Source organism: Adiantum capillus-veneris, chromosome 6 (assembly GCF_014529385.1).
Source record: "Adiantum capillus-veneris isolate H3 chromosome 6, ASM1452938v2, whole genome shotgun sequence".
In the NCBI taxonomy this organism is placed as follows: domain Eukaryota; kingdom Viridiplantae; phylum Streptophyta; class Polypodiopsida; order Polypodiales; family Pteridaceae; genus Adiantum; species Adiantum capillus-veneris.
The window spans coordinates 166,631,622-166,646,041 of NC_140936.1; the positions used below are offsets into that span (position 1 = coordinate 166,631,622).

General features: G+C 45.1%; 1 protein-coding gene across 1 annotated transcript in view; it reads right to left on the reverse strand.

Moving 5' to 3' along the window:
• LOC147456665 (ABC transporter G family member 36-like) overlaps window positions 1-11,157 on the reverse strand; it is a 31,095-nt gene extending 19,938 nt beyond the window's left edge. The window contains exons 1-17 of the mRNA XM_086515094.1: window positions 9,990-11,157; window positions 9,393-9,513; window positions 9,220-9,308; window positions 9,028-9,112; window positions 8,783-8,942; window positions 8,627-8,703; window positions 8,490-8,543; window positions 8,309-8,399; window positions 7,811-8,112; window positions 7,432-7,713; window positions 6,966-7,279; window positions 6,692-6,852; window positions 6,493-6,590; window positions 6,001-6,163; window positions 5,773-5,925; window positions 5,539-5,702; window positions 5,079-5,411 (exon numbers count right to left, since the gene is read on the reverse strand). Of these exons, the coding sequence (XP_086371220.1) occupies window positions 5,079-5,411; window positions 5,539-5,702; window positions 5,773-5,925; window positions 6,001-6,163; window positions 6,493-6,590; window positions 6,692-6,852; window positions 6,966-7,279; window positions 7,432-7,713; window positions 7,811-8,112; window positions 8,309-8,399; window positions 8,490-8,543; window positions 8,627-8,703; window positions 8,783-8,942; window positions 9,028-9,112; window positions 9,220-9,308; window positions 9,393-9,513; window positions 9,990-10,393 (3,051 nt within the window). The 5' untranslated portion in view covers window positions 10,394-11,157. The remainder of the gene's footprint in view (window positions 1-5,078; window positions 5,412-5,538; window positions 5,703-5,772; window positions 5,926-6,000; window positions 6,164-6,492; window positions 6,591-6,691; window positions 6,853-6,965; window positions 7,280-7,431; window positions 7,714-7,810; window positions 8,113-8,308; window positions 8,400-8,489; window positions 8,544-8,626; window positions 8,704-8,782; window positions 8,943-9,027; window positions 9,113-9,219; window positions 9,309-9,392; window positions 9,514-9,989) is intronic.
• Window positions 11,158-14,420: the final 3,263 nt, after the last annotated feature.

Sequence of the window (14,420 nt, forward strand, 5' to 3'; positions counted from 1 at the left end):
TGATTCGACCTAGCTATATGGACACACATCTTTCTCATGGTTTGCGTTGTGCCATTGGCTAGATACGCACATCCTCACATCAGCTCGAGATTGAGAATGGCAGATTCAGAGGGATACCAGCAGATAGTAGGATATGCCGCTTATGTCATCTAGAGCCACAGACAGAGTTACATTACATATGCCATTGCACAAAGTACTATGAGATACGAGGCCGTTTTCATTGTCTATTCAGAGAGGGTTTTGGGCCTCTATCTAGGGTGATGAGTTATGAGGATCAGAGATGTCTTGGACTGTATCTACTTGAGTTACACAGGCATAGAGACACTTTACTGAGGAGAGCTGGAGAGAGACAGTCCCAGAGACAGGTTACAGATTTCTTTACACTAGATATTGGACACCCAGAGGAGCAACCTGAGGAGCAGCACCATTGCAGAGCTCTGCCAGTACTCATACTACCATTACTGGCATTCTCATAGACCGAGCATTGGAGCTAGGGAGATCTAGACGACTGCGATTGAGGAGAGGAGCTACACAGTATCGACGGAGACTACACAAAAGGATTCGAGCCATACTTTCTTGACGTCCAGAGTGCACATGAGGATGGATCTCTACCATACCAACCCCCCCCCCAACATTGTACTGGGCACCTTTTGTATTAGCTAGCACATCCATACAGTCCCAGTTTGTAGTAGTTGTATTTTTTGTTTCAGTTCTTTTTTATTCCGGACGTGGTATCAGATTCACTATGTTGTAACACCTTGGTCTCATGGGTCATTTTGGCCTTTGAAGACGTTAATATATCATTTCATTTCATCATCTCTCTCTCTCTCTCTCTCTCTCTCTCTCTCTCTCTCTCTCTCTCTCTCTCTCTCTCTCTCTCTCTCTCTCTCTCTCCTGGAGAGTGGGCAGCATAAAGAAAAATGGAAGCAATGGGGAAACCTCAAAAGAAAGGACACTCATCCTCCGTTTCCCCTCCATGGAAGCGAAGAAGTCCTTCTTGAAGAAAAGGCCAACCCTTACAGAGACGGGCGTTTTTCTCGGGGATGATCTTACCCTCTCACAGATCGCTCATATGCAGGAAGTAATGCCAGACATTAGAGCGGCAAGGGGAAAAGGCAAGATTGCCTTGTACCGAGATGGAAGAGTAGTCATACTGGAGCGACGCTCCACATGACGGTGCAAGACTTATGGGACCACAATCAAAGTGGCGGCCTGGAACTATAATGGATCCATGCGTCTTGATGTGGGTGCTTTTGAGGATAGCTTTACTGGAAGAGACATCATCTTTTACTCTGAGACACACCAGGCCCCTCGGCAATCCATGCCTCACATCAGTGGATACAGATGGGAGACAGCTTACAGACAGGAGACACACTCAGAGCACAGAGGACGGGGCTCAGTGGGAATGGAAGTGTTATTTAGAGAGGATTTGCAGCCATTGATACATATAGCCCGCAGGGATGAGCAGGCTAGGTACATGTGGGAGAGATTGAAAGCAAAGACAGGCAGATATCTCTACATTGCTATTTGCTACTTTCCCCCGAGTACGTCGGTCTATGCATCACCCAGAGGACAGTCCCCCTTTTCGATTTTGGATGATGACATATGGGAGTTCTCTACAGATGGTGACATTATCATTCTAGGGGACTTCAATGCTAGGACTGCCCATCACCAGACAGTGTTTTATGATACCTCAGAGGAGATGCTGAGAGAGCTAGATGTTGTAGAGATGGGCCTGTCCAGACTATCACACGATGCGGAATATACTAAGTATGGGCGACACCTGATAGACATGGGCACCGCACATGGACTGGCCATCTTGAATGGCCTACAGAGGTTTCTTGCTTCGGGAGGCTTCACATGCTTCCCACACAGACATGGAGCCAGCACAAAGGACTATGTCATGGCTCAACCGAGCCTCATCTCTAGTATCCAGGACCTCACGGGTGGACCCAGACCTATTGGTGTGGCAGTGGATCATGCTCTTGTATCGCTGACCATTTCTTTTCAGTTTAGTGTAGCACACAGGCTACGGGCAACAGCCCCTACTCGCTACACCTTCACGCGGGAGACGGACTCTGTATACATAGATGGGATCTACAGACGCCTGTGCACAGAGGAGCCAGGGCGACCACTGGAGGAGCTTACTACTATACTGACACAGACACTACATGATGCAGCAGCAGAGGCATACCCACATACCCAGCCTGAGCAGAGACACCGTTCGGGGAGCATGCCCCAGAACAGTTGGTATGATGAGGAATGCCAGGACACTAGAGCTAGACTTCAGACGGAGGTGCTTTTGGGGGACATCACTCATAGGAAGTCACAGATTGACTTCCGACGCCTAGTGCGGCGGAAGAAGAGGGCATTTTTGGCTCGCCTAGAGTAGGATCTATACCAGCTATTCTTGAGTCAGGACTCATGTGAGGCGTGGAGGCTCTTTCATGAGCACTCCCCCCCCCCCCCCCCTACCATCACTTCTACAGAGGCTTGGGGTCAGTATGCATCATCTTTGTACACAGTTCCTGAGCAGCCCCCCCCCGATCCATGCCCACACACGTGTTTTTTTCACCTCCGCTGAGATGGTGAGGAACGCCATTGACAGGATGAGGACTGGGAGAGCATATGATCATGATGGCTTAGTGGCTGAGCATTTCATGCATGCCAAAGATTTACTACTATTGTACCTATCTTCAAATCGGGAGACCCTATGGAGCCTGGGAACTATCGCACTATCATGATTGGACACACATTGGCACGGTTGTACGCATCTATTCTTGAGCAACAGCTGAGTAGATGGGCAGAGAGGGAGGAGATGCGGGCAGGCAGGTTTCAGGAGGGGTTTTTCTACTCTTGACCATATCTTGACACTCAGAGCCATCATTGAGGAGGGCAGATTGCGTGTTTCAATTGCAGCTTTGTGGATTTCCGTAAAGCATTTGACACAGTGCCCAGAGCTAGATTGATGCGCAGATTACAGTAGATGGGAGTACCCATAGAGCTCATTTGGGGGGTCATGGCATTATACAAGTCAGTAGCGGGGCATGTACGCACCCCAGGAGGTCTATCCACACCGGTTTACTCCACTATTGGTGTGAAGCAGGGCTGCCCGCTCTCTCCTACTCTATTTGGTATGTATGAAGATGAGGTTTCTGACTACATTGAGAGAGATGGTGATAGAGGTGCACAGCTGGCAGGGACATGGATTCCACTATTGTTATATGCTGATGATATTGTTATGATCTCTGACTCTCCGGAGGGGATGCAACGTCACCTAGATGCTTTGCATAGGTTTGCCCAAGAAGTGGTTTGTCCGTCAACCTTGGTAAAACCAAGGTCATGGTATTTAATACCACCCCACAGTGGATCAGGAGGTCAGCGCCCGCCATCACATACGCCAGGAGAAGGTGGAGTATATAGATGCTTACACTTACCTTGGAGTGGTTATTAGTGGGCCAGCATTTTCATTGAGGAGGGCAGCAGAGACTAGATTGACCAGAGCCCATGCAGCATTGGGTAAATTGGAAAGGATGTGTTCATAGGTTCAGTTTCAGGAGCCTCGGACGAAGCTCTGGCTCTTTGACACTTTGGTGGCTTCTGTATTGCTCTATGGAGCTGAGATTTGGGGACCTTCACTGGACCATCACGGGAGGACAGGTCGCAGTGATGGATGGGGGGACATGGAGAAGCCTCTCGTCTCTATGATCTCGCGGCTCATTAGGGCCAAGGCTTCAGTACCACGTGCTATTATACGAGCAGAGCTAGCTGCCCCCCCCACTGGTGGTTGAGGCGCTCACCACATCTGTCTCCTTCATACAACGCATGTGGGAACTTCCTAGAGACAGATATGCACGCCTTGCACTTGAGTCCTCTCGACAGTTAGCCATGCAGGGAGATACAACATGCTGGAATGGGGAGATGACGTCATGGTTTCAGGTGCATGGGTTCAGCATAGACAGATTGCCTCCTTTCCAGTACTCACTGGATGCGCCCTCTCTGACTCTTACACAGTCCGAGATCACCAGGCTCATTCACCGGGACTTGACTCGGCTAGACACCAAGAGGACATGGATACAGCCAGTACAGGAGCTAGGCACGAAGATGGCTTTCTACAGAGAGCATCTCCTCCAGCTTACGGGGGATGGTTCTGTGACAAGGCCCAGATACATGGACACTCACCTGTCTCATGGGATACGATGTGCTATTGGCCAGATATGCACATCTTCACACCAGCTGCGGATCGAGACTGGGAGATACAGCGGAGTACAGCAGAGGCCAGGACATGCCCCCTGTGTGACATCGCGTCTGAGACAGAGTTGCACTACACATGCCACTGCCCCGTCTACTACGAGATACGAGGCCGCTTCCATTGCTTGTTCAGAGAGGGCTTTGGACCATTGTCTAGAGTCATGCGGTACGAGGATCAGAGATGCCTGGGTTTGTTTTTGCTCGAGCTGCACAGACACAGAGAGAGCTTGATGAGAGGAAAGACTAGCCAGTCTCAGAGACAGATCACAGACTTCTTTAGAGCTGCCACTAGACACCTGGAGGAGTTACTACCACAGCAGAGCTCGTCGCTTTACACCAGAGGCATACTGATCGACCGAGCGACTGAGCTGGGGAGATCCAGATGCCCACGACTGCGGAGGACTACACAGCATCGACAGAGGCTGCATCAGAGGATACGGGTCACTTTGGCTCGACATGCACGACGCCCGGTCAGACTATTGACCATGGAGGAGATTGATGAGATCCGCCAGCGACCGATGCTGTATCTCCTGTGATCTAGCTATCCCAGCTAGCTGTTTTAGCTGCTTAGTCCACACCCAGCAGTCTAGGACTCCATAGTATTTTATTTTGTCATTTTGTCATTTTGTCATCTTGTTACTCTGACTTTGTATCAGATCCACCACATTGTAACTTTCTGGTCTCATAGGTCACTTTGGCCTTTTGAAGACGTTAATATAACATTTCATTTCATTTCTCTCTCTCTCGTGTGTGCGTGTGTGCGAGCGCTTGCATGCATACATGCATCTTTCTTGAACAAAAATACCCCATACATGTTCCAAACATACCATTTTTGTGTCATCATCAATGTCGCCAGGAAGTCGAAGCCACGCAGAGAAGATCAAAGATTCCCTAACAGTGACTTGCGGGGAGTGAATGTCAGTCTGCTCACAATAACCAGAAATCCTAGCAAAAGTCTCCTGCCTCTTTGGGTACCCAGATATACGAACATCTCCCTCAATGTAACCACCGGTTTTTCGCCCTGCCAATACATCCATAAGAGTTGTCTTTCCAGCTCCACTTACTCCCATGAGCGCAGTAAGAACACCAGGCCTGAAAGCCCCTGTTACTCCACGCAGCAACTGCAATCTGTTGTCGGCTATTCCTTGCGCCATCATTTCCTTCAATACAATCAGAAATTATGAGCTCTAGCTATGATGTGAATTCATATTTTAGTGATTGGGGATAAATGAAGACTATTGTCACGTGCACAACAGTTTCTTGCCTATGAAATCCTCAAAAACTTACCACAGGCATGTCTACATAGTATTTGACATCTTCAAATGACATAGACAATGGTTGAAAAGGCAAGGACATTCCATGCTTCACAGCAGCAATCTCAGTAGCACTGGTGTGCTTATAGCTATTTCCGTGGATAGAATTGCTTGTCACACGACGCATCTGTGAATCATCTGAATTCACACAATATTCTCATGTTATTCCAGAATAAAAAAGAGAAACTTGAATATTGTCAATGCTTACATAATTCACTCCCATCAGAAGATGATAAGGATCTAGGCAAAGGATTCCGTCTTGAGGGTCGCATTTTTGGGTCAAGTAAGCCTGTATCTTCATCCAATGCTTGCATCTCAGCAAGAGCTTCCTCTGAAATTACAGCCTGAGGCTTTCCAAGTGCTGCAAATATTGATGAGAATTAGTAAAATTTCAAACTTACTACTCAGAAGCGCTAAAGCAGACTTATTCCCATACGGTGGAAATATGATAGCACCAAGGTGAAGAGGAGATTGAAAACCACAATGAATCCTATCAATGCGCCAACACCAATCCAATAAAAAGACGCTTCGGTGTTGAGACCTCGATTAAGCAGTACTTGAACACCTGTAGTGTTGTTGCTTTGGGGTGCAAGAGTATCCTGCACAAACAATCAGATAAAACTATTAGATAAATATCTCGTATATTCACATGGCTGTAAAGTTCAATGTATCAACCATGGGTGCTTGCTAGACTTGACAAACAAATGCACAGGTTTGCTATCACAAGGAAAGTGCCTGCGTAAGCACAATGTCAAGAAAACATTGTCTAACCCTAGCTTGGCATGGAAAATGGGTCAAGAATGAATAGAAAGGTTACAGCCAAATGCAAGTAATGAAGTAAAGGATTACAGACACGAACACACAAATTTTTGTTACTGACTTTCGTTTGGAGGAAAAATACAATCTAAATGACAACTTATGATCATACCCATCTGGGAGCGAGAAATTCGTTAACAGTGGAAGCTGATTCCCCATAAGCAAGCGGTGACAGATAATAACCCCAAATCCACCAGCTTGGGATATTATCTGCACGACAAAATAAGGTAGGGTTCTCAAAATGCAAAATGGTGACTCTGATTCTAGCTCATTCCAGCAACAATGTTTGGAACTAAAAGCAGCACCCGCACCTCTAGGAATGATAAAACCACCAAGCATGAAGATGGTTAGCAACACAAAAGAGCCCCCAGTGTTGGCAAGGATCATAGAGCGACAGAAACCGCCTATCAATCGAAAAAGTGAGGATGACATCTGATGCATCAATAATAATAGCAAGTATTGCCGGAAGAACCTGGCATGAAAAAAATTAATGTCATACAATGTAATGCTTAAGTTTAACTCCTTAATGGCTAAAACCGTTGGCAACATGCAGGCTGTAAGCATCACAGGAGTTCAAGCAAGTACCTGGTTGGTTCAGGAGTGAACCCGATGACGTAGTAGGTTAAAGAGACCCAAAGACCTGATTCAATAACAGACTGGGGAATTCTCAAAACAAAAGTTGGCAATGTATATGCCCATGCAGGGTAAAAGAGGAGATCCCGTTGCTTGAAGAACACAGGAAGCCTAAAGATGGTCAAAGACATCTCAGCAAAACCATTAAACATGATAATGACTAGGGAGAAGAACAATGCTCCCAAGTAGTAATTTCCGTCTTCCAAGGTTTGATTGAGTCTCGTCCTTAGAAACACGGTCATTGCAATAAAAGCCACAATGACCAGCTGCATAACAAAATAAAGCTGGTCATATTTTGTCTGTGTGTACAACCAACTCAGCAACAATAAATCAGCACCAGTAAAATAGTACAGAGTTGCTAGTAAACCTGAGTTTTTATCAGATGTGTAAGAGGCAGTATACCAAGGTGCTTACATACCTGTACACCTTTGAAAATGTAAACAAAGGAGTTTCTTTTCATGAGAAGCCATTCTCTAGCAAAGCAAGCTTTGAAGAGGTCCACCTTGCTGACTGAGTACCTGCTGAAAGCCAACGCTGCTCTGTGGCTTCTTTCTCTAGGATAGGACCGGGATAATTCCTCAGCAATGCGCCGACCCACATGAAAGTATTTAAACTTTTCCACAAATTGTTTGACTGTTACGTACTGATAGCGCTTTCGCTTATCAAACCAATACTGTTCTTGGTCTTTCCGAGAGGTCACCTGATCAAAAGTATCAAAAATACATAAAAGACATTGTGCAAAAATCTTGAATGCACTGACAAGGGCACCCCAATATATAGCACAATGCCAAATGTACCTCCTGTAAAAAGTCAGCAGCACCTTTTCTCTCTGGGCACCTGAAACCGCAGGTCTCAAAGAATTCTAAAACATGCTCTCGTGGGCCTTGATAAACAAGTTGCCCTTCAGCAAGAAGAAGGACATCATCAAACAGTTCAAAAGTTTCAGGAGGAGGTTGTAAAAGGGACATTAAGATGGTCCCTTCCAACACATGCACAAACTGTCGCAGGCACTTCACCACCTGAAAGGTTGTGGAGCTATCTAGACCTGTGGAGATTTCATCCATAAATAGAGTCTTTGTAGGTCCCACAATCATCTCTCCTGAAAATTGGAGCAAAACTTCTTTCATTTTAAGCACATTTTACTGCCTTGAAACTGGACATGTCAGCAAAAGGTACATTCTATTTGGCTATGCAGTTTCTTTATGCATCTTTATGTAACACTATTAAGGCTGGAAAAGTGACTTGCCCATATTTCATAGACAAACACGGAAATTCAAAAAATCTATTGTCCTTGCCTGTTGTCACCCTTTTCTTCTGGCCCCCTGAGATCCCTCTCCGCATAGGATCACCTACCATTGTATCTGCGCAGACGTCCAAGCCGAGAATCTTTGTCCAACCCAACAATACAACTATTAGAATATACAAGACTTGCCAGGTTGCAAAGAAGATCTGACTGCAGTGCTTTCAGTTGCACACCTTCAGTGTGTAATCTGTTTGAAGACTTCCCTGAATCCCTTTTAATGACGTTGCCTGTCCAATGACACATCACATTGCTCAAACTCACAGGACCTTCTGCTTGGCTGTTGGTGCCAAAAAGTTTCACATGTACACACCTTCATAAATGCATCGATTTCAGCATCTGGAAATATTCCAGCCTGCTTCTCTCTCTTAGCAAGCTCCAGAAGCATCTCTGTATGGTGATAAAAGAACGTTATGTCTGAGCATAGATCTAACATTCTTGTAGTCCATCATATGTCAAGGTGCAGTACCATATCTCGTGCCAACTCCTTGACACTGAGCAGAAAAATCCAATGTCTCCCTTACTGTCAATTCTCCAATGTGCAGGTCATGCTGGCTGATGTATGCTGAAGTTTTTTGAGGAACAAACTCATGGAGTGCATGCCCATTGTATGTAATGCTTCCTTTTGTCTGTAAATTTCCCCTTAATGACACATGATTAAATGGAATAAAGATCAATAGAGAGACGTACAATTCACATTCTAACTGGACTCACTTTTAAAGCAGGATTTAATTTTCCAGCCAAAGCTAGGAGAAGGCTGGTTTTTCCTGAACCAGGAGGCCCTAGAAGCAGAGTCATTCTGCCATCAAAAAGAAAGTTACACACTCATTTAGTGCAGATTGTTGTGAATGCTCTAGCACCTTGGTATATGAAGTGCAATGGCTTCGAAAGGCATTTATCACTAACCTGCAAGGCTTGATAATGCCACTGATATTCTTCAGTATTGTTAGACTGGCTTTTCGAGTTCTTGATAAGTGAAGGATTCCCAAAAGTCCCTAATGAACAAGGAGAAAACGAAGCATGCGTTGTCAATCACCCCAAAAACCAGAGTGTCACAACTATGATTAAACCATTCTCACCTCGACAAAATTCCGGATTGTGTTCCATAGAGTGGGAAGAGCCCGACTGCCTACATGACATTGTGCATCTATAGTGAAATTCTCGAACCGAACCTCAACTGTCGGCAGCTCTATACCCACTCTAACCAGATAAAAATCAGGATTAGTCATTTGACTCATTGGCAAACAGGTTCTATGCTACCTTTTCTCAAAGGTACAGCACATGCTTCCCCTCACCACTAAATTCTTAACAGCTTCATAAAATAGTCATTTGTGTCTGGTCTCTTCATCAGCTAATCACATTTTAAAAGTAGTAAATGCTAATCCACTGACCAGATACTTTCCAGAATACAATGCCGCTGGTCTAAATAAACAAGATGGGGATGCGCATAATTCAAAACCAGCATCACTGTGTTTCACAGTCAGTAACAGAAATTGGACACAACTATGTTCCACATCGGTAACAGAAAACACCACTTCATTATCCGCTTAGCTTGCATGATGGCAAAAGTTGGGATACTGTGGTTCCCAATTTTATAACCTTTAAGAGCCATCACGGAACTTGCAAATCGGTAGACATATACTAGAGAAAAGTCTCAAGCAAGGAATGTAACATACTTGTCAATGCGGTTGCGAAGCTTAACAAGAAATCGTTCGTTGTCTTCTTCAGTGACTTTTAAGAGCTTTTCAATAAGCATCTGTCTTTCCACCATGCCCAAGTTCCTGACATCAATCTCCTGAGTGACAACCTTGCCACCTTCAAAACTCTTGAGAATAGAAGTGCGGAGGCGGTCATATGTGGGTAGCTTCTCCAAGGCTGCCCACTTAAGAGCTTCTTCATCGTCATCCTCAGGGTCTCTCCGAGATCGCAAGGAGCGTGTGAACACATTGTCTGGCCCCCTGGATGACCAGCTCCGTATGCTGGGATTTTGCCTCATCGTCCTGCTCATGCTCCTGCTTAAAGTATTCCTCAGTTGTGTCCCCCATATGTCTATGTTCTCTAGCTCCACTGCTTGCGCCATGGTCCTTCAATTACGTGCAGATACCTCTTTTTAAATTTTTCCAGGACAAACTTACCAAAGAAACTTGATTTGGTGGCACAAATTTGAGTTCTGCAGCCCAGCTGCACAGGTACCTGTGGCTCCCGGCCTCATATATTGCCTTGGAGGCAGGTGGAGTTAGGATCAAATTCGATTCCGGGAATCCGTGTGTGTGTGTGTGTGTGTGTGTCTGTGTGGATCTACTCGGTTGAATGATGTGCTCCTCCGCACAATTGGCTGAGCGCGTAGTGCTGTGATGTTTCAATTGTGTGGTGAAGTGATTGCTGCTTCACTTGGAATTGTAGTGAATAGATGATGAGAAAACTTGAGAATTGCGGAGCCAAGCTCACCAAGCTTGAGATCAGAACCAAGCAGAGCTTGCATTCTATGCAAAAAAATGCTCCAAAATTTTCCTGTACAAACAGTAGATGAACAAGGAGGAGCCTGTAGAGGGCCTTTACAGCTTATGATCATTGAAAATTGATCGGCGTGATTATTAAAATGCGCGTTATACAAACGCACACCAGAGAGAGAGAGAGAGAGAGAGAGAGAGAGAGAGAGAGATGCTCAATAGGCCTGCTCGACTGCGGTTGTCCGTCTTCAGAGGAGAGAAGTTGGGGAATTTGGGAAAGAAAAACCCGGGGGTTTATATAGTTATAGTGGCATAAATATTCGAAATGTGGAATTTGGAATCAAATTTTCTAAGTTCGTGGCCAGCCCGCGAAAGAGAGAGAGAGAGTCGAGAGAGAGAGAGGGAGAGAGGGGGGGGGGCGCAGGGAGAGGAATGGTCAAAGAAGAGACTTGTCGCCGGTAGCGAGTAGCAACCAACCAGGCAGCAGCAACCAAACCACATTTTATTATGAACAGAAGCCACCTGACCTACAACTCCACAGGCCATAGAACATACAAGGCTCGGCCCCTCCAAAAAAGATGATGAGGGACATTGGGCTTTTGCCTACAAAGAGAGAGAGAGCGAGAGAGAGAGAGAGAGAGAGAGAGAGGAGCTGCTGCTGCTGCCCAGGACATTTTTGAATGGTAAAATGGCAGAGAGCTGAAATGGAAAACCTCGTCGCTATTTTGACTTTCGCATATAGTTTTCTTGCCTTAAAGCTAAAACGAAATTAACTTTTCCAGCCTTTTCTGGATTATTACCTCACGAGCCACAGCTTCATGCCACGTGCACCATTCGGTGCTTGTTTTTGTCAACGCATGATACATCCACCGGCTACTGCCCGTCCTCTTTGACAAAGTCAGAGCCAATAGAGTCACGAACTCGGACATTGATTGTTATTGTGAATTTATGGCCTAGACGCTTCCACTGTCCACGCATGACATTTCTAACATCTTCCCATGCTTGCTTTCTACAAATCTGCAACTAGTCTTGCTTGGTGGGCGTTGCTAGAGGACATATGCAGATTCATATCAAGCATTTAGCACTGAAGTAAACAAAGTACAAAGCTTTTTTTTAAAGTAATTGTGTACATCGTGATTGATTATCTCTATAAACATTGTCTGTAAAATGGCCCAATTTCTCGGCATTGACGAACTTTTAAAAATGAATTGCATGTGTATTTATTGCTCCAAATCAAACAGTCGATGTTCTCTTAGTTCTAAGAGAGAGAGAGAGTTACGTTTTGTCACAATCAGAGGGAGCAAGGAGTCTTGGCTATCGATCACACAACCTAGTGAGAAAAACATATGGCTAAACTAAACTTAAGGAAGCATTGACAAACTCAAAAAATACAAAAAGCATCAACAGACTAAAAATTGAAATACACTACTGACCTGGTAATCGTGTACGAGTGTTGTCCAATTGTACAAGTTGAAGGCCAATGTTTGAATCAAGCTACATAAAAGCAATGTGAATAGTTAAACATTTTGTTTTGCAATTAGGCACAAATTAAAAATGATAAATATATAGTGCACGTCATGCAAAAGTGTCATACAAAAGTATGGTGGAGAGTTGGCACTATGGTCTCTCCAAACATTATAAGAAACGAAAGTCGTGTCCTGCCCCGTTGCACTTATGTGTTGCGCCAAGCAAACGTATAGACATAGGGAATTGGATACACATAACGGGCCTTGCAATGTTGTCGAGCTGGAGTCGTTCTTGTGCAGTCGAAATGTCCATTATTGTGAATATATGTCCTCTTTGTCAGACACAAAACAGGAGTCAAGCCAAATATAAACGATACAGGATATTGATTAAACTTAAAGAGAAGCAAGGTAACTATATATTGTACATGCTTGGAGTATGTCGACTGTTGTGCCTATTTTCAAGGCAAGAGATCCAATGATGCCCGTGAATTATGATTGAGCACACACTGGCCATGTTATATGCTTCTGTTCTTGAGAAGCAATTGAGTAGATGGGCAGAGAGAAAGCATGCATGCAAGCATCAAGACAGGCAGATTTTAGGAGAGGTTTTTCCACTCTTGATCACATATTGACACTCAAAGCTGTTATTGAGGAGGGCAGATCACATGGTAGGAGGATTTACTGCACTTTTGTGGACTTCCACAAAGCTTTTGACACAATCCCTAGAGCTCGACTGATGCGCATGTTACAGGAGATGGGTATACCCACAAAGCTGATTTGGGAGATCATGGCCCTGTACAGGACAGTTGTGGGTCAGGTTCACACTCCCGAGGGGGTGTCTGAAATTTTTCACTCCACTATTGGGGTGAAACAAGGTTGTCCACTCTCCCCTACTTTATTTGGTTTCAAGATACATTGAGAGGAGAGGCGACAAAGGAGCACAATTAGCAGGGATTTGGATCTCATTGCTACTATATGTAGATGGTATTGTGTTGATCTCAGATTCACCAGAGGAATGCAACGACATTTGGATACATTGCACACATTTGCTAGTGATAGCCGCTTATCGATGAACCTTGGCAAGACCAAGGTTATGGTGTTCAACACCACACCACAGTGGGTCAGGCGATCTCCACCTACCTTTGCATATATGGTCAGTAGACGGTGGGGTATACAGATGCATACACTTACCTTGGTGTGGTCTTTAGTGGCCCAATGTTTTCTTTGAGGAGAGCTACAGAGACTAGGCTAATGACAGCGTATGCGGCTTTAGGGAAGATGGAGAGGATGTGTTTGCATGTTGAGTTTCAGGAACCTCGAACGAAACTATGGTTTTCGATACTTTGGTCACATCAGCTATGACTTATGGGGTTCAGATTTGGGGTCCATCGGTGGACCGCCATAGCTAGGTTGGAAGTATTGATAGAAAAGAGCGTGTCCTTGAGCTTACAGAGGATGGTTTTGTGATTAGACCTGCCTAGATGGACACTGATCTATCCCATGGATTACGATGTGCTGTTGGACAGATGTGCACATCGTCACATCAATTAGAGATTGAGACTGGTCGATCTAGAGGAGTACCAGCAAAGGCCAGGATTTGTTGGCTATGCCATATAGAGCCAGAGACAGAGTTACATCACATCTATCATTGCCCAGTCTACTATGAGATAGGAGGTCGTTTCCACTACCTATTCAGAGAGGGTTTTGGACCACTGGCCAAAGTTATGAGATACCAAGAACAGGGATGCCTTGGGCTATTTTTATTGGAGCTACACAGACATAGGGAGAGCCTCTTGAGGAGACTAGACATTAGGAGACACTCACAAAGGGAGATCACTAAATTTTTCAGATTACATGCGTGCCATTCAGATGAGCAAGCATCACAGCAGACTTCAGAGTCCACTTGTACCAAAGGTAGACTGACATGGCCACTGAGCTAGGGAATTCCAGATGCCCACGATTGTGAGGGTCATTGAGATATCGATGGAAGCTGCATCAGAGGGTCCGTACTATTATGGCACGACATGGGAGACGCCCTTGTCAAAGTACTCATTGAGGAGGACGTTGATGAGCTCCACCAAAGACCGATGTTGGATATCATAGGATAGGATCTTGATTCCAGCATCTCAGCCTTTCATTTCATTTCAATTCATCGCATTTCATTTCACTTTAGCTCGGTTCAATTTCAGTT